At 67.0% G+C, this 24,366-nt stretch overlaps 11 protein-coding genes across 11 annotated transcripts; 4 read left to right on the forward strand and 7 right to left on the reverse strand.

Annotated features, from left to right (window-relative positions):
* Positions 1–546: 546 nt before the first annotated feature.
* On the reverse strand, positions 547–3,346 carry Q8F55_001910 (uncharacterized protein; the record flags this gene model as incomplete). Its single annotated transcript, XM_069350525.1, has 2 exons — positions 547–2,137; positions 2,190–3,346. The coding sequence occupies 2 exons, from the start codon at positions 3,344–3,346 to the stop codon at positions 547–549; spliced, it is 2,748 nt and encodes a 915-aa protein (XP_069210911.1).
* A 1,302-nt stretch (positions 3,347–4,648) lies between these two features.
* On the reverse strand, positions 4,649–6,103 carry BIM1 (microtubule integrity protein mal3; the record flags this gene model as incomplete). Its single annotated transcript, XM_069350526.1, has 6 exons — positions 4,649–4,714; positions 4,813–4,934; positions 5,144–5,462; positions 5,538–5,644; positions 5,946–6,044; positions 6,082–6,103. 6 exons carry the CDS (start codon positions 6,101–6,103, stop codon positions 4,649–4,651), a joined length of 735 nt encoding a protein of 244 aa, XP_069210912.1.
* A 542-nt stretch (positions 6,104–6,645) lies between these two features.
* Positions 6,646–9,359, reverse strand: Q8F55_001912 (uncharacterized protein; the record flags this gene model as incomplete). The annotated part of the gene is made up of 6 exons (XM_069350527.1): positions 6,646–6,690; positions 6,733–7,471; positions 7,508–7,997; positions 8,049–8,164; positions 8,201–8,305; positions 8,344–9,359. 6 exons carry the CDS (start codon positions 9,357–9,359, stop codon positions 6,646–6,648), a joined length of 2,511 nt encoding a protein of 836 aa, XP_069210913.1.
* A 1,585-nt stretch (positions 9,360–10,944) lies between these two features.
* RPL26A (60S ribosomal protein uL24) lies at positions 10,945–11,885 on the reverse strand (the record flags this gene model as incomplete). Its single annotated transcript, XM_069350528.1, has 3 exons — positions 10,945–11,133; positions 11,235–11,431; positions 11,870–11,885. The coding sequence occupies 3 exons, from the start codon at positions 11,883–11,885 to the stop codon at positions 10,945–10,947; spliced, it is 402 nt and encodes a 133-aa protein (XP_069210914.1).
* Positions 11,886–12,414: 529 nt separating this feature from the next.
* MSRB5 (Peptide methionine sulfoxide reductase B5) lies at positions 12,415–13,410 on the forward strand (the record flags this gene model as incomplete). Its single annotated transcript, XM_069350529.1, has 6 exons — positions 12,415–12,666; positions 12,806–12,884; positions 12,937–12,982; positions 13,021–13,131; positions 13,175–13,189; positions 13,314–13,410. The coding sequence occupies 6 exons, from the start codon at positions 12,415–12,417 to the stop codon at positions 13,408–13,410; spliced, it is 600 nt and encodes a 199-aa protein (XP_069210915.1).
* Positions 13,411–13,618: 208 nt separating this feature from the next.
* Positions 13,619–16,384, forward strand: CHL1 (ATP-dependent DNA helicase chl1; the record flags this gene model as incomplete). Its single annotated transcript, XM_069350530.1, has 6 exons — positions 13,619–13,798; positions 13,832–13,970; positions 14,005–14,336; positions 14,370–14,868; positions 14,902–15,981; positions 16,014–16,384. 6 exons carry the CDS (start codon positions 13,619–13,621, stop codon positions 16,382–16,384), a joined length of 2,601 nt encoding a protein of 866 aa, XP_069210916.1.
* Positions 16,385–16,486: 102 nt separating this feature from the next.
* On the reverse strand, positions 16,487–18,208 carry Q8F55_001916 (uncharacterized protein; the record flags this gene model as incomplete). Its single annotated transcript, XM_069350531.1, has 1 exon — positions 16,487–18,208. The coding sequence occupies one exon, from the start codon at positions 18,206–18,208 to the stop codon at positions 16,487–16,489; it is 1,722 nt and encodes a 573-aa protein (XP_069210917.1).
* A 278-nt stretch (positions 18,209–18,486) lies between these two features.
* On the reverse strand, positions 18,487–20,810 carry UTP6 (U3 snoRNP protein; the record flags this gene model as incomplete). Its single annotated transcript, XM_069350532.1, has 3 exons — positions 18,487–20,477; positions 20,514–20,658; positions 20,727–20,810. 3 exons carry the CDS (start codon positions 20,808–20,810, stop codon positions 18,487–18,489), a joined length of 2,220 nt encoding a protein of 739 aa, XP_069210918.1.
* Positions 20,811–21,102: 292 nt separating this feature from the next.
* Q8F55_001918 (uncharacterized protein) lies at positions 21,103–21,762 on the forward strand (the record flags this gene model as incomplete). The annotated part of the gene is made up of 1 exon (XM_069350533.1): positions 21,103–21,762. One exon carries the CDS (start codon positions 21,103–21,105, stop codon positions 21,760–21,762), a length of 660 nt encoding a protein of 219 aa, XP_069210919.1.
* Positions 21,763–21,952: 190 nt separating this feature from the next.
* On the reverse strand, positions 21,953–22,673 carry Q8F55_001919 (uncharacterized protein; the record flags this gene model as incomplete). The annotated part of the gene is made up of 3 exons (XM_069350534.1): positions 21,953–22,262; positions 22,309–22,610; positions 22,671–22,673. The coding sequence occupies 3 exons, from the start codon at positions 22,671–22,673 to the stop codon at positions 21,968–21,970; spliced, it is 600 nt and encodes a 199-aa protein (XP_069210920.1). The 3' UTR covers positions 21,953–21,967.
* A 176-nt stretch (positions 22,674–22,849) lies between these two features.
* Positions 22,850–23,632, forward strand: MRM2 (2' O-ribose methyltransferase; the record flags this gene model as incomplete). Its single annotated transcript, XM_069350535.1, has 2 exons — positions 22,850–23,400; positions 23,467–23,632. The coding sequence occupies 2 exons, from the start codon at positions 22,850–22,852 to the stop codon at positions 23,630–23,632; spliced, it is 717 nt and encodes a 238-aa protein (XP_069210921.1).
* Positions 23,633–24,366: the final 734 nt, after the last annotated feature.

The following is a 24,366-nucleotide window of genomic DNA, read 5'->3' on the forward strand; positions in this document are numbered from 1 at the left end:
GCGCTACACAGCGCCGGAAAAAGGCTGGGCGGGCGGGCGGGTGACGGCGGTGGCGCGGCCAGCATCGCTTTCGGCGGCCAGCCAGGACTGCCTGCGCAGCCAACCGTCGCGGCTCGCAGCTCGCAGCGACCGACATGCATACAGTCTTTTGGCCTCGAGCTCACGCGGGTACCTCAGGGCAGCGTTCGTGGACGCCGCGGCGCGCCACGGCAGAGGGTGGGCCCAGCCGGCCCAGCCTCGTCTTTCGGGCTTCGCACGTAGTATGGCTAACCTGCCCACCACTGCCATGCATATCCTTCCATGGCGACGGCCCATCTGCTTTCTCACGTCCGTTGTTGTGGGCCAGCTGCCGAGCTGCTGCCCCGCACCGATCTTATCATGTAGTGCTGGGTCAGGGCGGCTCACCCTCGTCGCCATGACCAGCTCGTATCGGCGGCGCCCCTCGTCGCCGGGCTGCAACGCACCCGGCTCACACCCCGCTCGCGCCACTCTAGATGCATCACCACGGCCGCCCCGCGCCCGCTGCGCGGTCGCTCGACAGCTCGCCTACATGCCCATCGCCACGCCGCCCGGAGCAAACGCCGGCCCCCCAAACTCGCCCCCAAACGCAGGCATCATGCCCCCCGGGCCCATGATCCCCGTCGGGTCGCCCGGCAGCCCGAGCAGGTACCCCAGGTCGACGTTGGAATCGATGAGGTAGTTTTCCAGCCCGTACGGCGTCATGACGCCGGGCGCGGCGCCACCGAGCGGGACACCGCCGGCCCGCGCGAGGCCGTTGGCCGACGCGTCCTGCGACGGCGGGGCCACGCCCTGCGCGCTCGGCGGGCGCGTCTCGACGCCACCCCCCTCGGCCTCGTCCCCGTCCAGCGGGGTGATGCCCGGGATGCTCGCCGCGCGCGAGATATCCCGCAGCGTCCGCGCCAAGTACGTCGACAGCCGCGTCTCGCTCAGGTCCGACGCCTCGAGCACGTCGATGCTCATCTTGAGGTAGTGCGTGACCACTGGCCGGTCGACCTTGGCCGCCATCTGCACCGACGCCGGCGCCTTGGCGATGCGGATCAGGAACACGGCCGCCTGCGCCAGCGTGATGGTCAGGTAGTCTGTCGCAAAGCTCAGCGCCAGGTCCGTCTGCGAGCTCTCGTGGTGCGTCTGGATCGTGCTCATCGCCGCCTGCAGCCCGCGGTACAGCGAGTCCGCTACGTGTTTGTCTTCCTCTGGCGCAGCGTTGAGCGCAAACGAGTTGAGGCACAGGCGCATGTGCTCGGCCTGCAGTCTGCAGATGCGCGCCGAAGGGCCAAGGTACGGGAGATAGTGCGAGCTCGACCAGATCCAGCGCTTGCACCAGTCGTCGAGTCTGCCGTTGAGCTCGCTGAGCATGCTCTTGAGGCTCAGGTCGCGTGCGCGCAGGTCGTCTTCCTGGTCGGAGCGGGGCTCGCGCAGCGCATCGCCCCAGTTGATAAGGTCGCGCCCGATGCGCGTGAGCTCGACCTGGCTGGACAAGTACGCGTCGCCGTACAGCGACGTCGCGGCCAGCGTCCCGGGCACGGGGGGCGGCTGCGCGAGCCGGAGGTTGAGGAAGCCCTGCTCATCCACAGTGTCAAACTGGGTCGACTGGGGGCGTCCGAACCCAAGAGACAGGAAGCCGTCAAAGGTGAACCACCCGAGCCAAGAGCGCCATTTCGGGGCGTACGCATTCAGCTCGTTCCACTCAGGCGTGTGGGGTCTTGTGATGCGGGCCGCCGCCGCGGCCTTTGTGAGCTCGCGGTTGATGCCGAGTCGGCGGGCGATTCTCGACGCGTGGCCAGTGACGATCCACGCATCGGGACCACGGCCGCCGCTCTCGAGCCCCCACGCCGCGAGCAGCAGCACGGCCTGCACGTCAAACAGCGCCTGCTGCTTGCGCAGGAGCGTCTGGGCGAGGTGCCATTGGGCGAGCGACGCGAGCCGCGCCGGCAGGCCCGGGGCGATGGACGGCAGGTTGGGCGACGGGAAGCGCTCCTCGTAGCGCACATAGAAACGTGCGGCAATTGCGAGAATCGCCGAAAGCAGCGTCGGCGACTGGTGCCGAATGACATGGAACGCGTCGGCATCGGCCACCTCGATAATCGGCATGAACGGGTGGCAGTTTTGAACAAAGCTGTGTGTGTCAGATACTGTTGCCCCAACAGGCAGGCCCTTGCGCCACTCACAACGTAAACAGCAACTCTGCCATGCGCTCGTCGACAATGTCGGTCGTGATGGGGTCGTCGTGGCCGCGGCGCAGCGCCGGCGGGAGATCATACAGCGCGCCGGGCTCGTCGGCGCTGCTGCCTGCGCGGCTCATGCCCGACGTGCTCGGGTGCGGGCTGGTGCGGCGCGAGACCTCGCGGTTATCCCACACGGACGGCTGGTACACGAGGGGCTTGAAGGGGGCCTCAAAGCCGCCGTCGACGGCGGCGAGCCGGTCCTCGCCCTTTGGCCCGTGGCGCGGGACCCGCCTGTCCTTCTTTTTCGTGTCGCTCGCACCGGCCTCGCTCTTGGCGTGCGCGGTCGGGCTCGGGCCAAACGCGCTGTTGCTCGACGCGTACGCCCCGGGGCTGGTATTCGGCGGGATCCCGTACGGCGAGTTGCCAAAGTGCACGTGCTGGCCAGACGCCGTCGTCGGCGACGCGAGCGGCACGTCGGCGCGGGGGAAGCGCGGTGCCGGCGCCGGCGCGCCGTCAAACCCACTGCTCCACTGCGGCGGAGCCCTCTCGCCGCCGCCGCCGAAACTCGCGCGCTCCTCAAACGGCGTCGGCGGGAACGGGGCCGACGCAGCCCCGCTCATGCCCGCCAGCAGCGTCGCGACGCTCGCCTCGAGATTCTCAATGCGCTGCGCCGAGTCGGTGCCGCCCGGCCCGCGCGCAGCAGCGCTGGCGCCAGGCGCGCCGGCCGGCCCGCCAAAGTCGCACTTGTTCTTGCTCTTAACGCAGCGCTTGCACGGCCACCCGCCGAGGCAGCGCAGCTTTTGCTTGCGGCAGCGGAGGCACGCCTGGGCCGCGCGCTTCGGGCCCTGCGTCGGGGTCGCCGCCGCGCTCCCGTTGGCGTGGGGCGTGCTCGCGCCGTTGGTGCTCGTGCCGGCGCCGCTCGCGCTGGCGCTCGCACGCCGCTGCTGGAGATTGGGCTTTACGTCGAGCTGGTCGTACTCTGGCGAGCGGGCGCGCTTGACGTTGACGCCGGGCGACGGCGCGCGGCTCGACCCGGCGCTGAAGCCGTGCGCGTGGTCGGGGTACTCGCTCGAGCTGCTCGGGTTTGGCCCGAGTGCCGGGCCGGCGGGTGGCTCGCCGTGCTGCGGCGGTGGAGCCGGTGCATCCGGTTGCAGCGGCATGGGCTGTGGCTGTGCTTGGCTTTGGATGCGTGTGCTGGGTGTGTTGGATGCAGGCGTGGAGGCAGCGAGCAGGTGTATGTTGTTGTTCGGGATGGTGCAATGTGAGCCGAATGAGAAAAGAGTGGTGGGTGGGTGTTGTGGGCGGCGGGCGGGCGTGGCGATGCGACCTGGCGACTGACGGGGTCGGGTGGACGGGTCGCAACTGTGCGGGGGTTGCAGTTTGCGGCCTAGCGTCGTCGTTGGCGCTCGTCGTCGTAGACAAAGTCTGTCTCTCTCTCTGCATGCGTCAGTCAGCCAGCTCTCTCTCTCTCTCTCTGCTCCTCGCTCCCTCCTCTCCCTCCTCCCCCTCCGCCCCCCCAGCCCCCCTCGCTACCGCTCGGCGACCCTGCGACCCATGTGATCACTCGAGCAGCCCACCCCCGCACCCGCACCCCTCCAGCCCGACGAATCACGGCCGCGTCTCGGCTACGGCCCGAGCAAGGAGCGCGCTGCATGACGGCATGTCATTGTGCATCGTGCAATCAGCGCCCAGAGAGCGTGCTGCAATGACGCAGGCGCAGCCGCACAAGGTTCCGCTGTGCACACTACACCCGTTCTCAGGCCGAGGCGGCGACGCACCCGCCGAGCATGCGGCCGGCCGAGATGCCGAGTGCATGCCGCTGCATAAATAGACGGCCGGGGCGCGGTTGCGGAATGGGATGCGAGGCGAGGCGAGGCGCGCTGCTCGACGCTGCTGGATTGCTCGCAGCGCACCTCACCTCGCATGCACTCGCACCCCCTCACCCACCCACCCACGCACAATGCTCGCTCGCACAAAGCTAGCTCGCTTACACCCAGCCGGGCTGCCGCACGTCGGTGGGGGCTGGCTTGGCGCCGCGCCACCACCGACCCACTGCCGCGAGCCGTAGGTCACGCTCACACCAGCCGGGTATCCGCCACACCTCGTTTCGGCTCCTCAGCCGGTCGCGCTCAGCGCCGGGAGCACGTCTCTGGCGAGCCGAGCGGGGTGCGTGTGGAGGCTTCCCACAGACGTGCCAGGCCGGCTCGTGGCTCCTCACCCGGCTGGTCAGCCGGTCAGCCCGCGCGCCGCGCCCGTGTGTCACCGTGCTCCCAGGCCTGCTTCCCAAGCCTCTTCATTGCCGGCGGGCTCGGACACGCTCAGACACACGCTCACACGCTCGCTCGTCTCGTTCCACTCATGCATTCGTACCGGCACGACGGCTACATCGCCGCGCCTTGATGCCAACGTCAAGATGGCGACTAAACAGATATTATGTCATGAACAAGCGTGGGGCGGGCGCTCTAGAACGTCTCCTCGTCGTCAAGGTGGTGGCTGTCGCCCTCGAGCAGCTCCTCGCCCTCGGGCACCTGGGTGTGGTGTCAGTAGATCGGACGACGTGCAGTGCGAGGCGGAGCGGGTCATCAGTACGGGGACCTCAGGACCCGCCCGCCCCCTCCACACCCACCTCGAAGCCGTCCTCGGTCTGGTAGAGGATCTCCTGGACCTTCTGGAGCGTTTCCCGCTCAGACGGGTCGACGTCGTCGAGGTTGATCCTGTCGCCGACGATGAGCTCGATGGAGCGGAGCTCTGGGGGGTGTCAGCGTGGTCAGGCTCGGTGCGGTGGTCAGGCTCGGCGAGGTGATCGAAGGCAGCAACGTGTTCGGTGGTCTGGCTCGGCGAGGCGAACCTGCCTCCCTCAGACCACCTCGGCATGCCACCACTCGTCGCGCTTCTCGGCAGCCACCCCCCACCCCACCCCCGCCGCCCGCTGCGCGGGCCGCGGGCGTCGCACTCACTGGCAAAGTAAAAGTCGCGCTCCTTCTCGAGCCCCTCACACGTCGCCTGGAGCTCCTGGACCTGCGAGTTGAGGAGCTGGACCTGGGCGTTGGAGCCGGCGCTCGACGCGCGGGGCGCAGGGGCTGCCGCGCGCGCAGCCGACGGGCGGGCGGCAGGCGCACGCGTCGGCGCAGGGGGCGCGGCCACGACGCCGCCCGAGCGCGCGGCGGCATTGTACTCGGCCCCGCTCGAGTTCAAGTCCCAGAACTTCTTCATCCACTGCAGGAACTCGAGGTTGTCCTGCATCTTGCACTTGACGAGTCTTTCGACGGGGATGGGCTGGGGGGAGGGGTTAGCGACGCCGATGTTGCGCAGGCGGCCCGGCGTCACCGGCCCGCCGACCAGCCCACCCACCTTGTCGATTCGGTGCTTGGCAAACGCCTTCTGCAGGATCTTAAAGTTCTCGAGGTACTCGTACTCCATCTTTGCGTTGAGCTTGACGCGCGACATGGGGAGGTCGCCTGGGGGGGTTAGTGGGGGGGGAGGGGTGGGAGGCAGGGCGGGGGCAGCGGCTAGCAGCATGCAGCGGGGCCGAGCTGGTCGCGCAGCAGCGACGCCGAGGTGCCCAGCGGCCCAGGCATCGAGCTCCGCGCGCTGGCTCCGCCCAGCCCGCCGACACACACGCACCGTAAATCGAGTCCAGGACCTAGCGCAGTCAGCATGCGTCGCGCACTCGCGGCCCGGGCGGGTGCGAGGGCTGGGTGATGGGCAGGTCGCCCACCCGCCTGCCAGCCCGCGCGCCCCTCCCCCTTGTTGGCCCACCCACCTGGCAGTAGATGACGCCCTTGCCGCACTCCTCGACCTTTGTGAGCACGTTGGGCGCGAGCAGGTCGTTGAGCCATGCGAGCAGCTCGCCGCGGGCTGGCGTCAGCTCCTGCTTCCCGCTGGGGGGACGCACATTCGCCGACGTAGACGGACATGGTTGTGGTCTTGCCTTTTGTGAGGAATAGAGAAGGTTGAGTGACCTTGTTGTCAGTTGGCGGCGACGACGAGCATCGACGACTGCACGCCGGCCGCCCGCTGCATCCGTCACTACGCGTGGATCGCGACTTGGGACGGGACCAAATTCAAAGTCAACGAGCGAGGCACTGACGGCACCGACGCGACCCTGGCACGACCGGCCCAGAAACCCAGAATACAGCTACATGCATGATGCAGCCGGCAACAGCCAGCCGACATCAAGATAGATGCGTATGGAGTGGATAGGATATTGTGGACGGCGACGAGATATGTGTGTGAGAGAGGGAGAGAGGGAGAGACAGAGACAGTGGACATGGAAGAGTGGCGGTGTACACCAGACATGCGGGGGATGGGTTGCTTGTGTTTGCTTGCTGCTGCTGCTGATGCTGCTGCTTGTGCCTGAAATGTAAATCCCAAAATTTCACAATGAGAAAGGAACCGTGGCGACGATGTATACGAGAAGAGATTGGACCCAGTGTTGGAAACAGTTGCACGGCAGAGCCTAGTGCTGGAACAGGTCATGGAAGACAGTAGGGATCTCGGCAGACTGCGACCGTCAGTGGGTCGGTCTCGCGCGCGCGTTGCTTACCTTGAAACGATAGGCACACTCGGTTGAGCGGAGCATCTCCACGTCGCCCCCGGCGGCCTGGACAAAGCTCACGACGACGCCGTTGACATGCGGCGAAGGCTGGCCAGGGCGGGGCGCGGGCGAGACAGCGGCGGCCGCACGCAGCGCGTAGCCCTCGACGGAGCGAGGGAGGTCAAAGTTGACCACCAGCGGCGTCCACGGGATGTCGGGAGGCTTGGGGTTGACGTCGAAGCAGACGAGGAAGCGTGGGCCTTGGCCCGGGTGCGACGATCGCCACTGCTGCAGGACAGCCTTCTTCTGCGAAGGAGGCATGTCGGACGCCAGGTACAGCGTCTCCCAGTTGCGGCCGCTCAGCTTGTACACGACTGCCTCGAGCATGCTGTATGTTCCGACGTGGATAACAGCCTGCCAGAGGGGGTAGTCGTCGAGGATCTTGACAAGCATGTCGAGCTTGTACTCCTTTGCACGCGTCGCTTCCTCGCTGGCCGCCCCGCCACCTCCGGCGTTGGCGCGGCCCGATCCAATGGTGCCCGGTCCGTCTGCCGACGACTCGTCTGTCCGCGCCGAACCCGTGATTGTGAGATAGACATATGTGTGCTTGAGATTGATGCCAGGAGTGATTGATGAGACAGATTCTTGCGAGTTTGTGGAGCCCTCGCGCCTCACAAGCACACGAACGGGGTCGCGCACCTGGAGCGTCTGGGAGAAGTTGATTACATCGGTGGGGATTGTGTTGGAGCTGTGGTGTCAGCTTGATCGGGTCTGGGAAGCTCACAAGAGGCAGGTCTGACGGTCAATGATCGTCGGCGTGGGGGAGGGAGGAGGGGCGCCGTTGGGGCCAGGAGTGCTGAAGCGTGATGGCTGAACCGAGGGGAACGGCGTCTTGCTCTGCGGGTTGAACGGCGAGTGCTGCCCGTTGTCGTAGGGGCTGCCGACGACCGGAGAGAAGGGGGTGGGACCACCAGGCGTGAGGTTGCCACCCGGCCGGCGTGGCGAGGGCAACAACCGCGCCACACTGAGCACATTCTCGTACAGGTTGCGGGCGATTAACTGGTCGACCTCGTCGAGAATGAGCAGGCGGCATTCATTACCCGAGAGTGCGCCGCGGGCACTCATCACCTCGTTGATCTTGGCCGGGGTACCGATAAGCATCTGGATAGCATCGCGCCCCATGGCGCCGACCTCGGCAGCCAAGTTGCCCGAGCCCGCTGCACCGGCGGCCAGGGCCGAGCGGACGCCCAAGGGTCCACCGACGTTTCTCACGACTGCGCCATGGCGTTAGACAACCAAGACATTTGTGCTCACGCCACACTCACGCTTGTGGCACTGTGTCGCCTGGTCCACCGTCGTCGTGATGATGATCACGGCCGGGCCGCGGTACGGCCCCTGGGGCGGTGGGAGCGAGAGACACAGTTGAAGTGCGGGAATGACGCTGGTTTGTCAGCCACGCCACTCATCCACAACCTACTATGAGATGATGCGCTCCTGCGTCGGTGGAGCCTGCGCAATGATATCCGAACCCTTGAGCATGAATGGGAGGACGCGCGCCTGAATCTTGTTCGGAGGGCCGATACTGTGGGGTGAGCGAGAGACAACAGCCGCGGTACTTACCCATACTTTGCGATGGAGCGCAACAGCTCCACCTTGAGGTTGAGGTGCTCCCACTTTGTCACCACGATACCCGCACCAGGAGCAGCGGCACCCGTGTTGACACCATTGGGCGGGGTGCCCATGAGCGGGCCGGGCCCAGAGCTCTGCCAGTCGCGGCTCGGGCCGCCTCCGAGGTTTCCGAGCGACCCCGGGCCGGCGCCAAACTTGCCACCTGGCGGCGCTCCCCACTTGTTGTCGTCGACGAGCATGTTGGTAGAGAACGGGCGGTTGTTGGGACCGCGCTGAGGTCCGCCAAACTCGCCCCGGCCACCGCCTGGGCTGAGAAGGCTGGCATGGGGTCCGAGTGGACCTGGGCCAGCCATCGAGTCGAGGGGCGCCGTCATCTGACGAGCGATGCCGCCGAGTGCTGACGGTCCTGGTGGCCCCGGCGGCCCTTGGCCAGGCCCGCCGCTGTGGCCTCCGTGCGGGTGGCCGTTAGGCGGGGCGAGGGGGCCACCACTGGAAGCCGGGTAGCCAAGCGGCGGGGGCGGCGCTGCAATGGCATTGTGTGACTGGAGGCGCTGGAGCTGCGCGACGCTAGTGGAGAGCGCGGCGATCTGTTGTGTGAGCGCGGCGATTGTGCTGCTGTCGCTGGCAGCGTTGGCGCTACTACCACCCGGAGCTGCTGCTCCTGCTCCTGCTGCGCCTGTCGATGGCGTGGGGCTGCGGCGGCGGGGTGCGGTGCCGATCGGCTGGAACGCCGGCTGCTGTGATGGCGGGCTGGCCGGCGGGTCGAAGGGGGAGAAGACGCGAGCGGGGGCCGCGGGCGCCGAAGCCGGTGGGGTCGAGACGACGTCGGGGAGCGCAGCCTTGACGATGGCGCTGAGGTGGTTGACCTGGGCCTGGAGGGCTGCGAACGAGGCTTCGGTAGCCGCGACGCGCTCCTCTAGCGCCGCGTACGCCGACGACGACGAGCTGCCCCTCGGTGATGAGGAGGCACCGGTCGATTCTGGCCTCGCCGCGGCTGCGTCAGCCATTGTGATTGCGGGGTGGGGGTCCGGGCGGGGGCTGAGGCGATGGCGGGCCGCGGCTGGCTGGTGTGCGGCGTGTGTCGGCGGTGGGTACCGCGTTGCGCAGCTCACTTGCTGCTGGCGGGCCTCGCTTGGGGTGGGCCTGGGTGCTGCTCGTGTGTGTGTTGGGGGTGGCGATGGGGGAAGATGATGTGATGGAGGGGAGAGAAGGGGAAATGAGGGGAGAGGGGAGGCAGGGAGGGTCGGGGGGCAAGGACAAAAGCCACCAGGGGGGTCGGGGCAGGAGTGAGATGGGGGCGCTGTTGCGTGGTTGGCAGTGGCCCAATCTCTTGCAGGCGAGCACGGCACGGCAGACGAGCGGGCCGTGGTGGTAGTTGTCGTTGTAGTTGCTGACTACAGCAGGACGTTGATGTGTGCGTGATGAGCGGCGGCCGGGGCTGCTACGACGACATGGTATCGTCGGGTGCCGGAGTTGGCGGGCGGGCGGGGGATGTGTGTGCAGCGTGTGTGCCGAGTGTGATGCTCGCAGCGGTGTCGGCGTCGGCGTCTGCAGCAGCGACGAGTAGAGCAGTACGAGTAATCAAGAAAGAGCAAGATGCATCAGAGGCCGCCGCTGCCGTTTGCCGTTGCCGCTCGTACTCTGGTTGCTGCTTGGCAAGCGAGGCCGACCGGAACAGTGTTGCCGTCGTCTGACTGGCTCCTTGGCACCTCAGCCGCTGGCCCGGCCCGGCCACCAGCGAGCGCGCACGACAGCGCGCACGACATTTTTGGCCCTCGCGGCTGCGGGTGTAGCGCGCGCGCCGAGGAGCGCGACCCGGCGGACAGAGTCGCTCGCTGGCTCGCTCGCTCATCGGAGGGCTCCCCGCCGAAGCTGCGTTCAGGCGCTGTCCGCCCGCCCCGCACTTGGGCCGACTGGCGACGGTCGCCGCCAGCCAGGCGCCTCGCACCGCGTTTGCTCCCGCCGCACCTTGTCTCTGTACTGCCTGCTGCACTGACGACGAGCGAGCCTGGCCTGGCTGGCCATGCACGCCATGCACTGTCGCATAGCTCACGACCGGTAACTGCGCACCGTGCCACTCACACGGTCGTGTTGACGCTAGCTTGCCGCCACACACGATAATCTATGAGACATTCCACAGGGACACGACAGGCGCGTCTCATGCCACACTGCTTCCCAAGTGGGCAGGGTGGGCTGTCTGGGGGGACTGCAAAGTGCGTCTGCAATCTCCCGTCTACTGCTCAATCTTGTTGACAAGAGGCGCAACTTTGCGTTGCAGGCAACACTAATGGATAGCGCGCACACCAATGCGCAGCAGCACGCACAAGCCCCAACGCTTGCAGACCCCGCATCTCCTCGGCGCCGTGTCAAAACCGACCGGTGTCAGGATCGTGCGTGCCAGCTAGATCTGGAGATCTGGCCTCCGTCTGTGGCGAGCACCTCTTCGTCTGTGGCACAACCTTCAACCAACTCTCCTCCCCTCGACACCATCGCCGACGCCCACACCCCCCTCACACCCCGCCCACACCAGAGATATGTCATGGGTACATCCCAACCCCTACGAAGCCACAGTACACGCTAGAAGGGAGGGCTCTACTCGGCCTTGATGGCCTCCTCGGTCTTCTTGCCGTTCTTGCGCTCAAGGATGGCCTTGCGGTCCTTGTCGAGCTTGAGCGAGGTGATGACAACGTTCGAGGGCGAGATGCCGATGGGGGCGGTGGCGGCGTTCGACTTCTCGATGTGGACACGGTCAACGTGGATGACCCACTTCTTGCGGTAGACCTGGGGGGGTTAGGGAGCGTTCAACGACAAGCTGGTGAGCGGCACGAGTAGCAGTAACAGCGGCAGCCGCTACCGCTACTCGTACCGCCTGCACTACCCACCTGGGTGACCTTGCCCTCACGGCCCTTGTACTTGCCGCGGACAATGAGAACCTCGTCGTCCTTGCGGACGGGGATCGAGCGGGCACCGTGCTTGGCGCGGAGCTCCTTGCTCAAAGCCGAGGACATGAGCTTGCGCTTCTCGCCCGACGAGGCGTTGAAGTGCGCCTTGCGCGACTTGCGGCGGTCCGAAGCGAGGCCTGGGATGTTAGAATTGTGCGCCATGTGTCCGGGCAGCGGTTGTAGCTAGCGCAACAGCATGGTGTCACGGCAGGCATCCAGCGGGAGAGAGAGAGAAGCGTCTGGGGTCGATGGTCGTGTCGTGGGTCGTCTGCGCCGTCCGTCGAAGGTGGTACACCGAGTTGGCAAAGTTTCGCGGCCGCTCCAACGACCGCTTCGGTGACAACAACGGCGCGCATTCTCGCCTCATCTCTCGCGCGATCCATCTCGCCCCTCCATGCGCATCACGTCGACGTCGGTGCCGATGCGATTCGAGTACGTCATGTGCGGTTCGATGTCGCCCCAGCCGTCGGTCGTTCGTCCACCAGTCCGCTCTCTCTCGTCCCCGCTTGTCGATGCCTGTCCGATCTGCCGTGCCGTGTGCGCTTGCGTGCGCTCGCTGTCGCTGGTATACTCACCAGTGGAGGAAGCCATTTTGGGATGAGTGTGTTGACGGTTAGGGGAGCCGGTGTAGACCTCGAACACGAAGTTGTCGACGACGCTGGGCGGCGGGCGAGGGGGAGGGGAGGGGGAGGGGACGACGGCAGCCAGGACGGTGGGTGCACTGGCAGGCTGGCTGGCAGCGACCGCCTGGCTGCACCAGCGAACGCTCACCGCCGTGCTTCGGAGTTTGGGGAATTTGCTATCGCCGACAGAGTAAGTGGGGGCGTGATTAAGATTGGCACGTGGATTCGACGTGGCGAGCCATTACAACAGGCCTATTTGAATTACAATCGAAGTTTGTAATGCCTCACTCGGCCGGCCTTGTCCGTTTGCTGTTGCCGCGGTTGGGCGCTTGGCGAGCCATGCGTTTGTAGGCACGTCATTGCCCTCCACCTGACCCATTCTTGGGCATCCTCCACCCTCCCCATCACACAGTCACCCCTTCACCGCAGCCACAGTCAGCAGCACAGCACAGCCAGCGCGCAATCACAAGCCCCCACACCGAGGTACATAACGCTGCATGCCCCGCATCTCGCCAAGCGTCGCCCGCATCGCACTCTCCTCTCTCCGCGCACCTCCCGCCAGGCCGCTAATCCCACGCGCCGTCGTCGCCCCGACCGCTGCCACCCTCGCATTCACCCTCCCCTTCTCGTGGTTCGCCAAGGAGAAGCCCCTGCACGAGACCCACGTTTCGACTGAACAGCAAGACATGTCTGCCGACAAGGTCCAGAAGACGGACAGCGAGTGGATCGCCCAGCTGAGCCCCGAGCAGGTAGGTTAGGTGTGGGATGGGCGTTGGCGGGAGTCGTTCAGAGGGTGTTAGATGGCGGCGCGTTTGGTTCAGCCCGACGTTACCTACCCCACCACGGCCCCTCGCAGCCTCCAGTACTGAGCCCAGCTAACACTTGCAGTTCCGCGTCCTCCGCCAGGGCGGTACCGAGCGTCCCGGCTCCTCGGCCCTCGACAAGAAGTTTGACGAGGGCACGTACCGTACGTCGGCTGGGTACACTCGCAGAGGATAACAGCTGACACGACGCGCCAGACTGTGCCGGCTGTGACGCCCCGCTGTACACCTCCAAGACCAAGTTGTGAGTCATCGTGCCCGCGGGGGATGACTAATCGGCAGCAACTCGGGTTGTGGCTGGCCTGCGTTCTACGACACGGTCCCCGGCGCCGTCGTCCGCCACGAGGACAACTCGATGGGCATGACGCGCACGGAGATTGTCTGTGCCAAGTGGTGAGTGGAAGCGGATTGTTGTGAGCGGAGCTGACGTCTGCAGCGGCGGTCACCTTGGGTGAGTCGTGGTGTATGGCTTGTGGGCTTTCGGATCGGAGTGCCGACCAGCTATCTGCTGTCAGAGCGGACCAGCCTGCAACCCTACCTGCCGCAAACGAGACATGGCCCTGCTAACTCCCCAGACACGTCTTCAAGGGCGAGGGCTTCAACAACCCGATCGACGAGAGGCACTGTGTCAACGGCATCTCGCTCAACTTCAAGGAGGAGGAGAAGAAGTAGGGGTCAGTAGCATGGGTATATTGGGTTGGTGTATAGTATCAAGTTGAATGCAGAATGCGTTTGCGTTGTTGGCAGTCTTGTTACCGGCGAGGTCCCCGAATGATGCGGTTGCGCTCGCCACCCGGGGACCCCGCGTCGCGACGCGTCGAAATAAAACGAGCCAAGAGTAACTTTGCGATTGTCATCATACAATCTCACATCTCTCTGCATGGACTCGAACGCCGAAGCGTCGAGCAGCCGCACTGCAGCGGCCGCCGAGGACGGCCCGGCGCTGCCCCACCTGCCCACGCCCGACTCGTTTCCGTTTCCCTATCCGCAGCCCTACGGCATCCAGCTCGACCTCATGCGGACCGTGTTCGCCGCGCTCGAGGACCGCAAGATTGCCATCGTGCGTATGCCCCAACGACACAGCTGACGGCAGGTTGAGTCGCCAACCGGCACGGGCAAGAGCTTGACGCTGCTTACCGCGACGCTCTCGTGGCTCGGGGCGCACGGCAAGCGGCTCGACGACGCGGCCGAGGCGAGCCTGCGCGCGCGGTTCCTCGCCGAAGACCCGGACGGTGAGCACGAGCCCGGCCAGCAGCTGATATCCAGACCCGCCATGGGTGATTGAGCACGCGGTCAAGCGGCACATGGGCGAGCTCCGCGCCGCTGCCGAGGCGCGTGCGGCGCGGCTCGCGGCCGTGCGGGAGAGGGAGCGGCGGCTGCGCCGCGCGAGCGCGGCGGGCGCGTTTGGGCGGAAGCGCGCGCGCGTGGCGGCCGAGGGCGCGGTCGAGGACGTGGGCGACAATCGGTTCCTCCCTGAGGATCCGGAGGGGGCGGCTCCACCCGACAGCAACCTCTCTGCCGAGGTGCTCGCGCTCATGGCGACACTGGATGGGGGGCGGAAGGCGGACGAGGAGGAGGAGGAAGAGAACGTGCCGAAGGTGAGCTGGGGCTTGGGTGGTCGCTGACCCCAGGTGTACTTTGCGTCACGGACACACAGCCAGCTGCGGCAGCTCACGGCCGAGCTGCTGAAGACGAGCTTCCCGGCGGGCAAAGAGGACGGCGGCTGCGACGATGGCGAGAGCGACGGCGTCAGCCTCGTGCCCCTCGCGTCGCGGAAACAGATGTGCATCAACGACAAGGTGCGGGCGCGGGCGCGCGACGAGACGCGGCTCAACGAGGCGTGCCTCGACCTGCAGAAGAGCGGGGGGGCGCGTTGCGAGTTCCTCCCCAAGGCCGAGGACACACGGCTGCTCGACGCGCGCGACGCCGTGCTCGCGACGGTGCGCGACATCGAGGACCTGGTGCTCGAGGGGCGCGCGGCCGGCGTGTGCCCGTACTATGCGACGCGGCGCGCCGTGCGCCAGTCGCAGTTGGTAACGCTGCCGTACAACCTGCTCCTGCAAGCCAGCGCGCGCGAGGCGCTGGGGATCGACCTCACAGACCAGGTGGTCGTCATTGACGAGGCGCACAGTGGGTTGCGGGGTGAGATGCCGCTGACGCCAGACCTCATCGACACGCTGCTCGGTATCTACTCGACGACGCTGCCGGCGAGCCACCTGTCCAACGCGGCGGCCCAGCTCACGCAGTACCTCGCCCGCTTTCGCTCGCGCCTTAAGCCCCGACACGCGCTCTGGATCGCGCAGACGCTGGCAGTGCTCCGCGGACTGGGGAAAGTCTGCGACAACTATGCCATCGACGCAGGGGCGGACAAGACGAAAGCCAAGGGGGAGCTGATCGACGTCAACGCGCTCATGGCGCGGGTCGGTGGCGCGGGCGACGCCGTCAACCTCATCGAGCTGGTCCGATACCTCAAGGAAAGCAAGCTCAGCCGCAAAGTCAGCGGATACGCCGAGTCGCTCGAAGAGGCTGCAGCGGCCAAGGGTGGCGAGCGGCGGGTGCGGACGACGTCGGCGCGACACGCGTCCATCGCCGCGTTCCACAGCGTCGAGGCGTTCCTCCTCTCGCTCACCGACGCGCGCGACGACGGTCGTGTGATTCTCTCGCTCGACAACGGGGCCGTGCTGGTCAAGTACGTGCTCCTCAACCCTGCCGAGCGGTTCGCCGACGTTGTCAAGAGCGCGCGCGCGATCGTGCTCGCCGGCGGCACGATGGAGCCTGTATCCGACTTCTACAGCCAGCTGTTCCCGTCCGTCCCTCGCGATCGCTTCGCGACGCTATCGTGCGCGCACGTCATCCCCAAGAGCAACCTGCTCACGCAGGTCGTGTGCCGCGGGCCGCGCAAGCTCGACTTTGAGTTCAAGTTCTCCAACCGCGGCGACGACGCCCTGCTCGCCGAGCTGGGCGCGGCGCTGCTCTCCGCCGTCGGCCTCGTGCCCGACGGCGTGGTCGTCTTCCTCCCGTCGTACGCCTTCCTCGACAAGGTCAAAGCCGCGTGGGGGACGGGCCTGCTCGACAAGCTCGACCAGAAGAAGAAGCTGTTCTACGAGCCCCAGTCGGCCGCAGAGGTGGACTCCACGCTGCGCGAGTACGCGCGCGCAATCGACGCGCCCGAGGCCGGGCCCTCGGGGCGGGCACGTACCGGCGCGCTCATGTTCGCCGTGGTCGGCGGCAAGCTGTCGGAAGGTGAGTGGGCGCGTGGCCGGAGCTGACGGCAGGAATCAACTTTTCCGACCGCCTCGGCCGCTGCGTCGTCATGGTCGGCCTGCCGTTCGCAAACGTCGGGTCGGTCGAGCTGCAGGAGCGCATGCGCTACGTCGAGCGCCTGCCCGGCGCGAGCAGGGACGCGGCCAACGAGCTGTACACCAACTTGTGCATGCGCGCGGTCAACCAGTCGATCGGGCGCGCGATCCGCCACGCGAACGACTATGCTGTGATTTTGCTCGTGGACAGGCGGTACGGCACGCAGAGGATACGCTCGCGGCTGCCCAAGTGGATCGGCGAGGACGTTGTGGTGGCCGACGACTGGTCGGCCGCGGCGAAGGGGGTTGCGGCGTTCTTCCGCGAGAAGCGCGCACGGGGGGTGTGAGTGGGTTGGGCGTCATTGCATTGTACAAACACCATCATGGATCAGTGGCATCGGCAGGTATGTATGGTACAGGTATGTCTAAGGCAAGCAGCAAGCACGGCTCTATTCCGACCCCTCCTCCTGACCCCCCTCCTCCAAGCTGCGCTGCAAATCAGGCAGCAGCTCGCCCCACCGGCGCGCCAAGCCCGAGTCGGGCGTGATGAGCGCCATGAGGCGGCGCCTCACGCCCGCGTCGACGCTGTCCAGCCCGGCCGCGACGGCCGCCTCAGCGACGTACCACATCGCCGTCGTCTCCTTGATCCCGAGGGCGCCAGCGACGGCGGGCACGTCGTCGCCGGCAGCGAAGAGCCCCAGCGCCGCCGCCTTGGCCGGGGCGAGCGCCGCGTCCTTCTCCTTTATCCTCTGCGGCGGGGCGGGCAGCTCGCCGTCCATTCCCACTCCCTCCTCTGCGGCCCGCCGCTCCATCGCCCGGAAGATAAGCAGCGCGGCGTACGCGTCGTTCGCGGCGTACTCTACCTGCTCTTGCCCCAGCGCGCCGTCCCACGCCCCCGAGCGCACGGCAGGGTCCTTGTCCAGCTCGCGGGCGAGGTACCGCCGCGCGAGGCGCGCGAGCGCGACGAGGCTGTGGCCGGGGTACGTGCCCCTCGGGTCTAGGCGGCGCGCGATGGCGCTGAGCTCGACGAGGCCCCCGGGCCGGGCGAGGGAGGGGAAGTCGCGCGCAAACTTGTTGCCGTCGTTGCGGATGTTGACGCCGACCTTGCGCCGTGCGGGGTCGGCGAGGAACGCGGCGAGCCCTGGGCCGGGCCGCCGGCCCTCGGGGATGCGGTACACGACGACCGTGTGCGTGTCGGCGAGCTGCACGACGGCGGTGCGGCCTTGGGGCCAGGTGTAGCGCCGCGTCTTGGGGTCGAACTTGCCCTCGCGGTACGTGCGCTGCGTGCCGTCTTTGAGCGTCTTGGTCTTGGTCGGGCCGACGCCGGGCATCGGCCACTCCATGTCGAAGCCGAACACGTCGCCGCGGAGGCAGGCGACGAGGTCGTCGGCTTCCGACGCGTCGGACGTGTACACGATGCTTGGGGCGCGGGTGAAGTGGCCCGGGATGGGCGACTTGACCGAGAAGGTCGGGAGGTCGTCGGGGGCGGGGGCGGGGGCGGGGGCGGGGGCGGCGTCGGCGGCGGCGTCGGGGGCCGGCTTTGCTTGGTCTGCTTTCTGCTCCGTCGCCTTGGCCAGCGCCACGGCTCTCGGCGCTCTAGGCGCGGCGGCCGCCTTCTCAGCGACGCTAGCCCGCCCGACCGGCGCAACCCGCCGCGGCGCGAGCGCGAGGCGCACCATCTCGTCCGTGATCTCCACGAGGGCGCTAGGCGACGGCGTGCCCTGGCTCGACTGGGACCACTGGCTACTGCTCGACTGGCTGCTCTCCGAGGTGGAAGCGTACGAGGCCACAAAGCGCGGCTGGCGCGGCGGCGGGGCAGCGCGGCCCCGGAAGAAGGGGTGCAGCGGGCGCGGGGGCTCGCGCCGGGGGGGCGTGAGCGCCGTGCCCGCGAGCGGAGAGTAGCGCGGGACGACGCGGAGGCGGGAGGGCGTGGCTGGCGCCGGGGCGGGGGCCGTGCGCGGCCGGGGGGGCGAGGGGGTGCTGGCGACGGAGATGGGTGAGGACGCTGTCCCGCTGCCGCTGCGCTCGACGAAGACCGCGGGCCCGGTCCACTCCTCTGTGAGCTCGGCGAGCTCGGCGCCTAGGTTGCGCGCGGGGGGCACTTTCGCGCCGGTTCGGAGGGTGTGCCGCGCGAGAATGGTGGCGGGTGCGTTGGGGAGCGGTGTTGACATTCGAGATGTTGGGTGAGTGTGTTGGGTGGAGGAGGGGGTGGGGCTCCAGACACAGTCACCACGCACACACCACAACACACAAACGCAACGCAGAGCACACAAAAAGTCCTCGGGCGGGCGCCCACATCGGCGCCGTCGTGTTGTTCATACGTTCGAGCTGCTGAGCGCTGAACTGACTGCGAGTGGAGGGGCGAGCCGCGCGGGTGGTGATGGCTGGTGGCACGTTGCCGCCACCTCGAGCCACTTTGCCCAAGAAAATAACATGCAATGTATGGCGCCTACATGGCGATCTCGAGGTCGCCGCTCTCGGCATCCTCGTCGTCGTCCTCGCTGTCGTCGTCCTCGCCCTCGCCCGCCTCCTCCCCCTCCTGCTCCTCTTCCTCCTCCTCGTCCTCGCTCCCGCTCCCGCTCATATCAACATCCTCATCGACGTCCTCGCGCTCGCGCTCCGCCTCGTCCAGGATCTCCTTCCACCCCGCCTCGAGCTCGGCCGCCGCCGCGTCGTCGCCCTTGACCTCGCTCAGGACGGCGCCGACCGCATCGTGCGCCGCGCGGCCCTTGGCGTGCTCGACGAGCCACTGGGCCCACACGAGCACCGCCTCGACGCGGTCGCCGGCCGTGCGGCACGCCGCGCGCCACGAGCCGTACAGCTTGCCGAGCGCCTCCTGCGTCCCGTTCAGCTCGTCGAGCACGTCGAACGCCAGGTCGAAGAACAGCGGCGTGGGTTGGTACGACTTGATCACAGTGTCGAGCGCCTTGCCCGGGGCCGTGCCAGAACGCAGCTGCGATGCGTAGAAGTCCGCGAGGAGCGTCTGGTGCAGCGCCGGGATACCCGCGCCGAGGCGCAGCGAGTCGCGCAGAAGTCGCTTCCACTGCGCGGCGTTGTTCTCCTGCCGGTCCTCCCATCGCGCCCAAAACTTCCACAGCTGGATGACCGTCTCCTGTTCCGCGGCGTCGAGCTGCGAGCGCGTCACCTGGGCCACGGCGTCGGCGCAAGCCTTGCGCACGGCGGCGGCGTCCTCGTCGCTCGTTGTCAGGTCCTGGATCAGGCGCGCCTGCAACTCCGAGCTAGAAGGGTAGCGCTTGGCGAACTCGCGCACGGCAGCAGAGTACTCTGCCGAGTCGGTGTCGGCCAGCAGGGCGAGGTAGCGGTTCAATGTCGCGGGGGACGCGCGCAGCGACGCCTTGGTGAGCGCCTTGGCCGTGCCGATGAGGTAGCGCCTGAGGTCGTCGTTGCCCTCAATGTCGGCGGCAATGCGCGCAACGAGCCACTTGCTCGCCTCGTCGAGGAACTCCGGGCCGGCAGTCTTGGCGGCCGAGCGGATCTCCTTTCCGATCTTGCCGTACGCGTCCACGAGCTCGAGGCCTGAGACAACGAGCCCGCCCTGGTCAACCACATCGGGGTTGTACGCGCGGTCGAGGAGTGGGCGGGAGAGAAGCAGCACACGAGCCTGAGCCCCTGCCTCGCCACCGCCCTCAGCGACGCGCTCGAGGTCCGCGTACACCACCTCCTGCGCCTTGGTGCGTAATGGCGAGGGGTAACTCCTCAGCAGGGCCAACAACCCCTCACGGAACGCGATACCGCTGACGATATCCCCGTTTTCATCCTTCTCGTGGCCGGTTGCCGACACCTTTGCAAGTGCCGACTCGAGAGCGTGCACGACAAGCTGGCCCGACAGAATTGCTCTCCGTGCGTCCTCTCCCTCTGGTCCAAACGCACCCTCGCCACCTGCCAGCGCCTCAACATCGCCATCAAACGCCTCGTTACCCTCGGCCGGTTTTGATGCGATGCCGAGCACGCGCCATCGTCGGCGGAGCGCCTCGACCCAGCCGAGCTCGAGCTTGACATACTCGCGCCACAGGGTGTGCGAGCCGGGAATCATACGCAGGCCGAGGAGGAGCGTCGTTCGTGCAGGCCCTGTTCCCTCGAGCGAGAATGCCGACGAGGGCTTGTCCTCGCGCGTCTGGGACGGCAGGTCGAGCGTCGACGTTGACGGGATGATCGAGTGCGGCAGCGGCTCTCCGGGGTGCAGGTGGTGGTACGACTGCAGAAGGTAAAGGGTTGGCGAGAGCGGGTGATGCTGGAGCGCACTGTTGATGCCCTTGGCCACGACCTTGGACATGCCCTCGCGCGCCGCGTACTCGACGTACGCGAGCCATACTGGCAGGTCACCGGGGAACTTGGCCGTCGCGCGCTTGAGGATGTAGAGCGTGCGCCGGGGGAGCGAGAAGGTCGAGGCCGAAGGTGGCGGCGGGTTGATGTGGTACTCTGGCTGTCAGCTGGCATCTCGCCGTCACGACCCACTGAGTTTCTTCCACCGGACCTTGCGCAGGCGCTCGAGGTTGATCTCGTACTCGGCGTACTTGAAGAAGTCGTCCTTGCGGGTCACGCGGCGGATGAGGGCTGTTTCGAACGCCGTGCGGCGCTTGGTGATCTGGTCAATCTCATACTGTGACCAGGTCAGCAAGAGGACCACTGGGGAGGTGCGCCGCTGGCCATTGCCGCAGCTCACAGCACACTCGCCTTGGAGAAGAGGCCCTTGTCGTAGAGGTCCTTGAGCTCTGGGAGCGTCGACTCGAGCTGAAACTGGACTTTCTCCATGGCTGGAGGTTCTGGCGGTGCGTCGGGGGGTTCTCGTCGCTGCTGCTGTCGCCGTCGTCGCTATCCAATGCAGTCTTGACGATGTCTCGATGTCCAAAACGTTAATCTCGTTCTGACATCAATAATCTTTGGCCGACTGATAATCTCAACTTTTTGGAAACATTTACGTGTAAATTGCCTCCGCCCGCCCCGCCGCCAGCCGTCACTCTCCGGTCCTCGACTTTTCTAAGATCCATATCGACCATCGACATCTACAACAACACCGGGCCGACACACCCACCCCAACACCACCATGCGCGCCAGCTCGTCCGTCCGCGGCGCCTCGCGCCCGCTCTTCAACGCCGCGCGTGCCGGCCCATCAACGCCGGCCCCCAAGCCGCCCTCGCACGCCAAGAAGGCCTATCTCCCCAACGGCAAGGCGCCGGGCGCGACGCTCAACGGGCTCGTGTCGCTGCACCACAAGTCGGCGTCGTTCATGCGCGACCCGTCCGAGATCCACGGCGCGTTCGAGACCGCCTTCAGGATGTACCAGCCCGAGTTCCGCTCGTACGTGCAGTTCAAGGCCGGCGCGCTGCGTGCGCACGGCGAGCGCGCGCCCGAGGGCCTCGAGACGCTCGCCGAGCGCAACCCCCAGGGCGCGGGCGCGCGATCCGGCCTCGGCACAGAGGCCGCGCCCTCCGACTACGCGCAGCTCGAGCACGACGTCTTCCGCGCCCCGCGCACCTGGTCGTTCCGCCGCGGCGGCCGCCCAGACCTCACCGAGCGCGAGCTCCGCGTCAAGGAGGCCCTCTTCGGTACCTGGGAGCGCGGACAGGACGCCGTTCCCCGCCCAGGACTGGACGGTGTCGTCGATATCGTCAAGGCACGCGGCACGACGGTCGAGGAGGTGGCCAAGGAGTGGGCCGCGCGCGACAAGGCCGACAAGGATACTAGCACTGAGGATGGTATGTGAGGGTGTGGGGATGTCGGGGATTATGCATTGCATTGATAGTATGGGGGCTTTGGGCTGGGAGCGTGAGTTGTGGTGTGGTAGGTTGTGAGCGGTGATGTGTATATGATCTCGCGTCTGGTCGCCCGACGTCTGCCTCGGCCACTCAGCGTCTCCCGCCACGATCACTCCAGCAAGCCAGCAAGCACATGCATTGTCTCCACCTCGCCTATCGCGCCGCGCGGACCTGCTTCTGCTGGATGCGCTTGTCGCCCTTCTCCATGCGCGCGCGGAGCTTTGCCTGGCGCTTGGACTCTGCGGGCTCGTCGGCGGCCGCGGCGGGGGCGTCGCCCTCTGCGCGCGGCTGGCGCGGGCCAAAGATGCCGGGGAGGAACATGCCGAGGAAGGGCTGGGCGAACGTGAAGAGCTTGTAGGCGCCGAACGCGGGGATGACGAGGTAGAACCACCAGACCCAGTTGCCGAAGAGCGCCGAGCCGAGGGTGCAGATCCAGGTCATGTAGATGCTGGCGGCGTCAGAACACGCTGCTGGTGCGTCGGTAGCCGGCTCACACATCCCAGGCCAGCTCGATGAAGCCGCCGCCGCTGAGGTCCTCGCCCACGCGCACATTGCCCTTTGCGTCGCGGCCCGGCGTGCCGATGGCCGCGAACCAGCGCCAGATGGCGACGCTGGCGCCGATGCCGACGACGTGCAGGAAGAGCACGAAGCCGCCGGGGATGAGCGGGCGGACATAGTGCCGCGCCTTCATCCAGCGCACGGCGAGCGCCAGCGCGTTGATGAGGACGAGGTTGCGGACGAGGCCCTTGAGGGCGCCCTCGTTGGCCTGGGCTATGCGCTTGGAGGAGGCGTTGGCCTGGGCGGGGAGCGCGGCGTCAGCGGTGCGAGCGAGCGGCGACGGCGTGCTGTTACTCACCATGTCGGTGTGGGGACAAGTGTCGGACGACAAGGTGTGATGCGCTCGAAATGTCTGGATCAGGCCAGGCAGGCCGGCGACGACGCCGCGCGGTGCACCACCCAGCCGCAACCGCCCACTCCACTCTTCTCGGCGTTTACTCCCGCCTCCACTTTGCAAGTCCACACTCGTCCTCCTCCATGCGCGCCGCGCTCACCGCCCTCAAAGCCAGCTCGAGCTCAAAGCAGTGGCTGGCGCGGCAGGCGCGCGACCCGTTCGTGCGTGCGCGCGCCGGCGACGCAGGCACGGCCAAGGCGTACCGCGCGCGCTCGGGCTTCAAGCTCGACGAGCTCGCGCGCAAGCACCCCGCGCTGCTGGGCGGCCGCGCCGTCGTCGACCTCGGCGCCGCGCCGGGCGGCTGGAGCCAGGTCGCTGAGCGCGCCATCCGGCACCGGCACGGCGTGGTCGTCGCCGTCGACCTGCTGCCTATGGACGCTATGCCCGGCGTGTCGGTCGTCACGGGCGACTTCTTTGCGCCCGACGTCCAGGACAAGGTGCACGCCCTCCTGGCCGCTGGGGACCGGTACGAGCGCGGTACGGCCGACACGGTGCTGTCTGATATGATGGCGGCCATGAGCGGGAACCGTGTGCGCGACGTGCAGGCGAGCTTGGATCTCGTGGGCGCTGCGACGGAGTTTGCGCACCTCGTCCTCCGGCCCGCGGATGGCGACTACGCTGGTGGGAGCTTGGTGTAAGTAGGCGGCCATGGTCCGCGGAGCGCTCGCTCACACCCGCTTCCACCCGCTCACACCCCCAGAATGAAGTTCTTCCACCACCCCGACCTCGTCGCGTTCAAGAAGGAGCAGCTCGACCCATGCTTCGCAAAGGTCGTCACCGACAAGCCCAAGGCCAGCAGGTCAGAGTCGAGCGAGGCGTACTTTGTCTGCCTCGGGTACAAGGGCCGGGTGGGGGATGGGTCGTGAGCTCGTGAGCTCGCTGAGCAAGGCAGAAGCGTCGCTCACAGACGAGCCGACGAGACGGCCCGACAAGATCAACATTGTGCCCATCGCCCCGACCGAACCCCCGCCCCTCCCGCGCGGAACCCGCACGGCATGCACAGAGACCCGGGACCCGAAGCATGTGCTCCCCACGATCCCCACTCATACACAACCCACACCCCTGTTGTACACTATCTATCCACATTATCCAGCCTGCATGCACGCGGGCTCTCATTCCACACGTGAGGCGTTGCCGACCGGCCGGTGGCAGTGGCGATCGGGATTCAATCCGATCGCACCGGCCGGCGCCGCTGGATCCATCCGTGTGCCATCCGCGCCATCCGCGTGCTTATCAACCAGTCCCACCGTCCACATCGCGCAGCCACTCGAGGAACCTTCATCGCTGTCGGGGCAGCCCCGCTGCAGCTTACAGCTCGGCTTGGGCTTGATTTAACCCCTGCACTGCCTGGAATAGCCCCGACTGGCAACCGTTGTAGACTCCGGAGACTCCACACAAACCCGGCCCGAGTCAGCAAGAGTGGACGTCAACAAACCTGTCGCAATCTCGGGCCGTCGTGAAATTAACCCGGAAACTACAAAACTCGCCTTTCCGACCACCTCGGACGTAGCATCTCCAAAGCGCGATGAGCACAACACAGGCAGCACCGCCAGCACCGCGGCCAGCACCGCAGCCAGAGCACTCCTCGCCCGCATCGACG

Source organism: Vanrija albida, assembly GCF_041260175.1.
Source record: "Vanrija albida strain AlHP1 chromosome Unknown contig_2, whole genome shotgun sequence".
Classification (NCBI taxonomy): Eukaryota; Fungi; Basidiomycota; class Tremellomycetes; order Trichosporonales; family Trichosporonaceae; genus Vanrija; species Vanrija albida.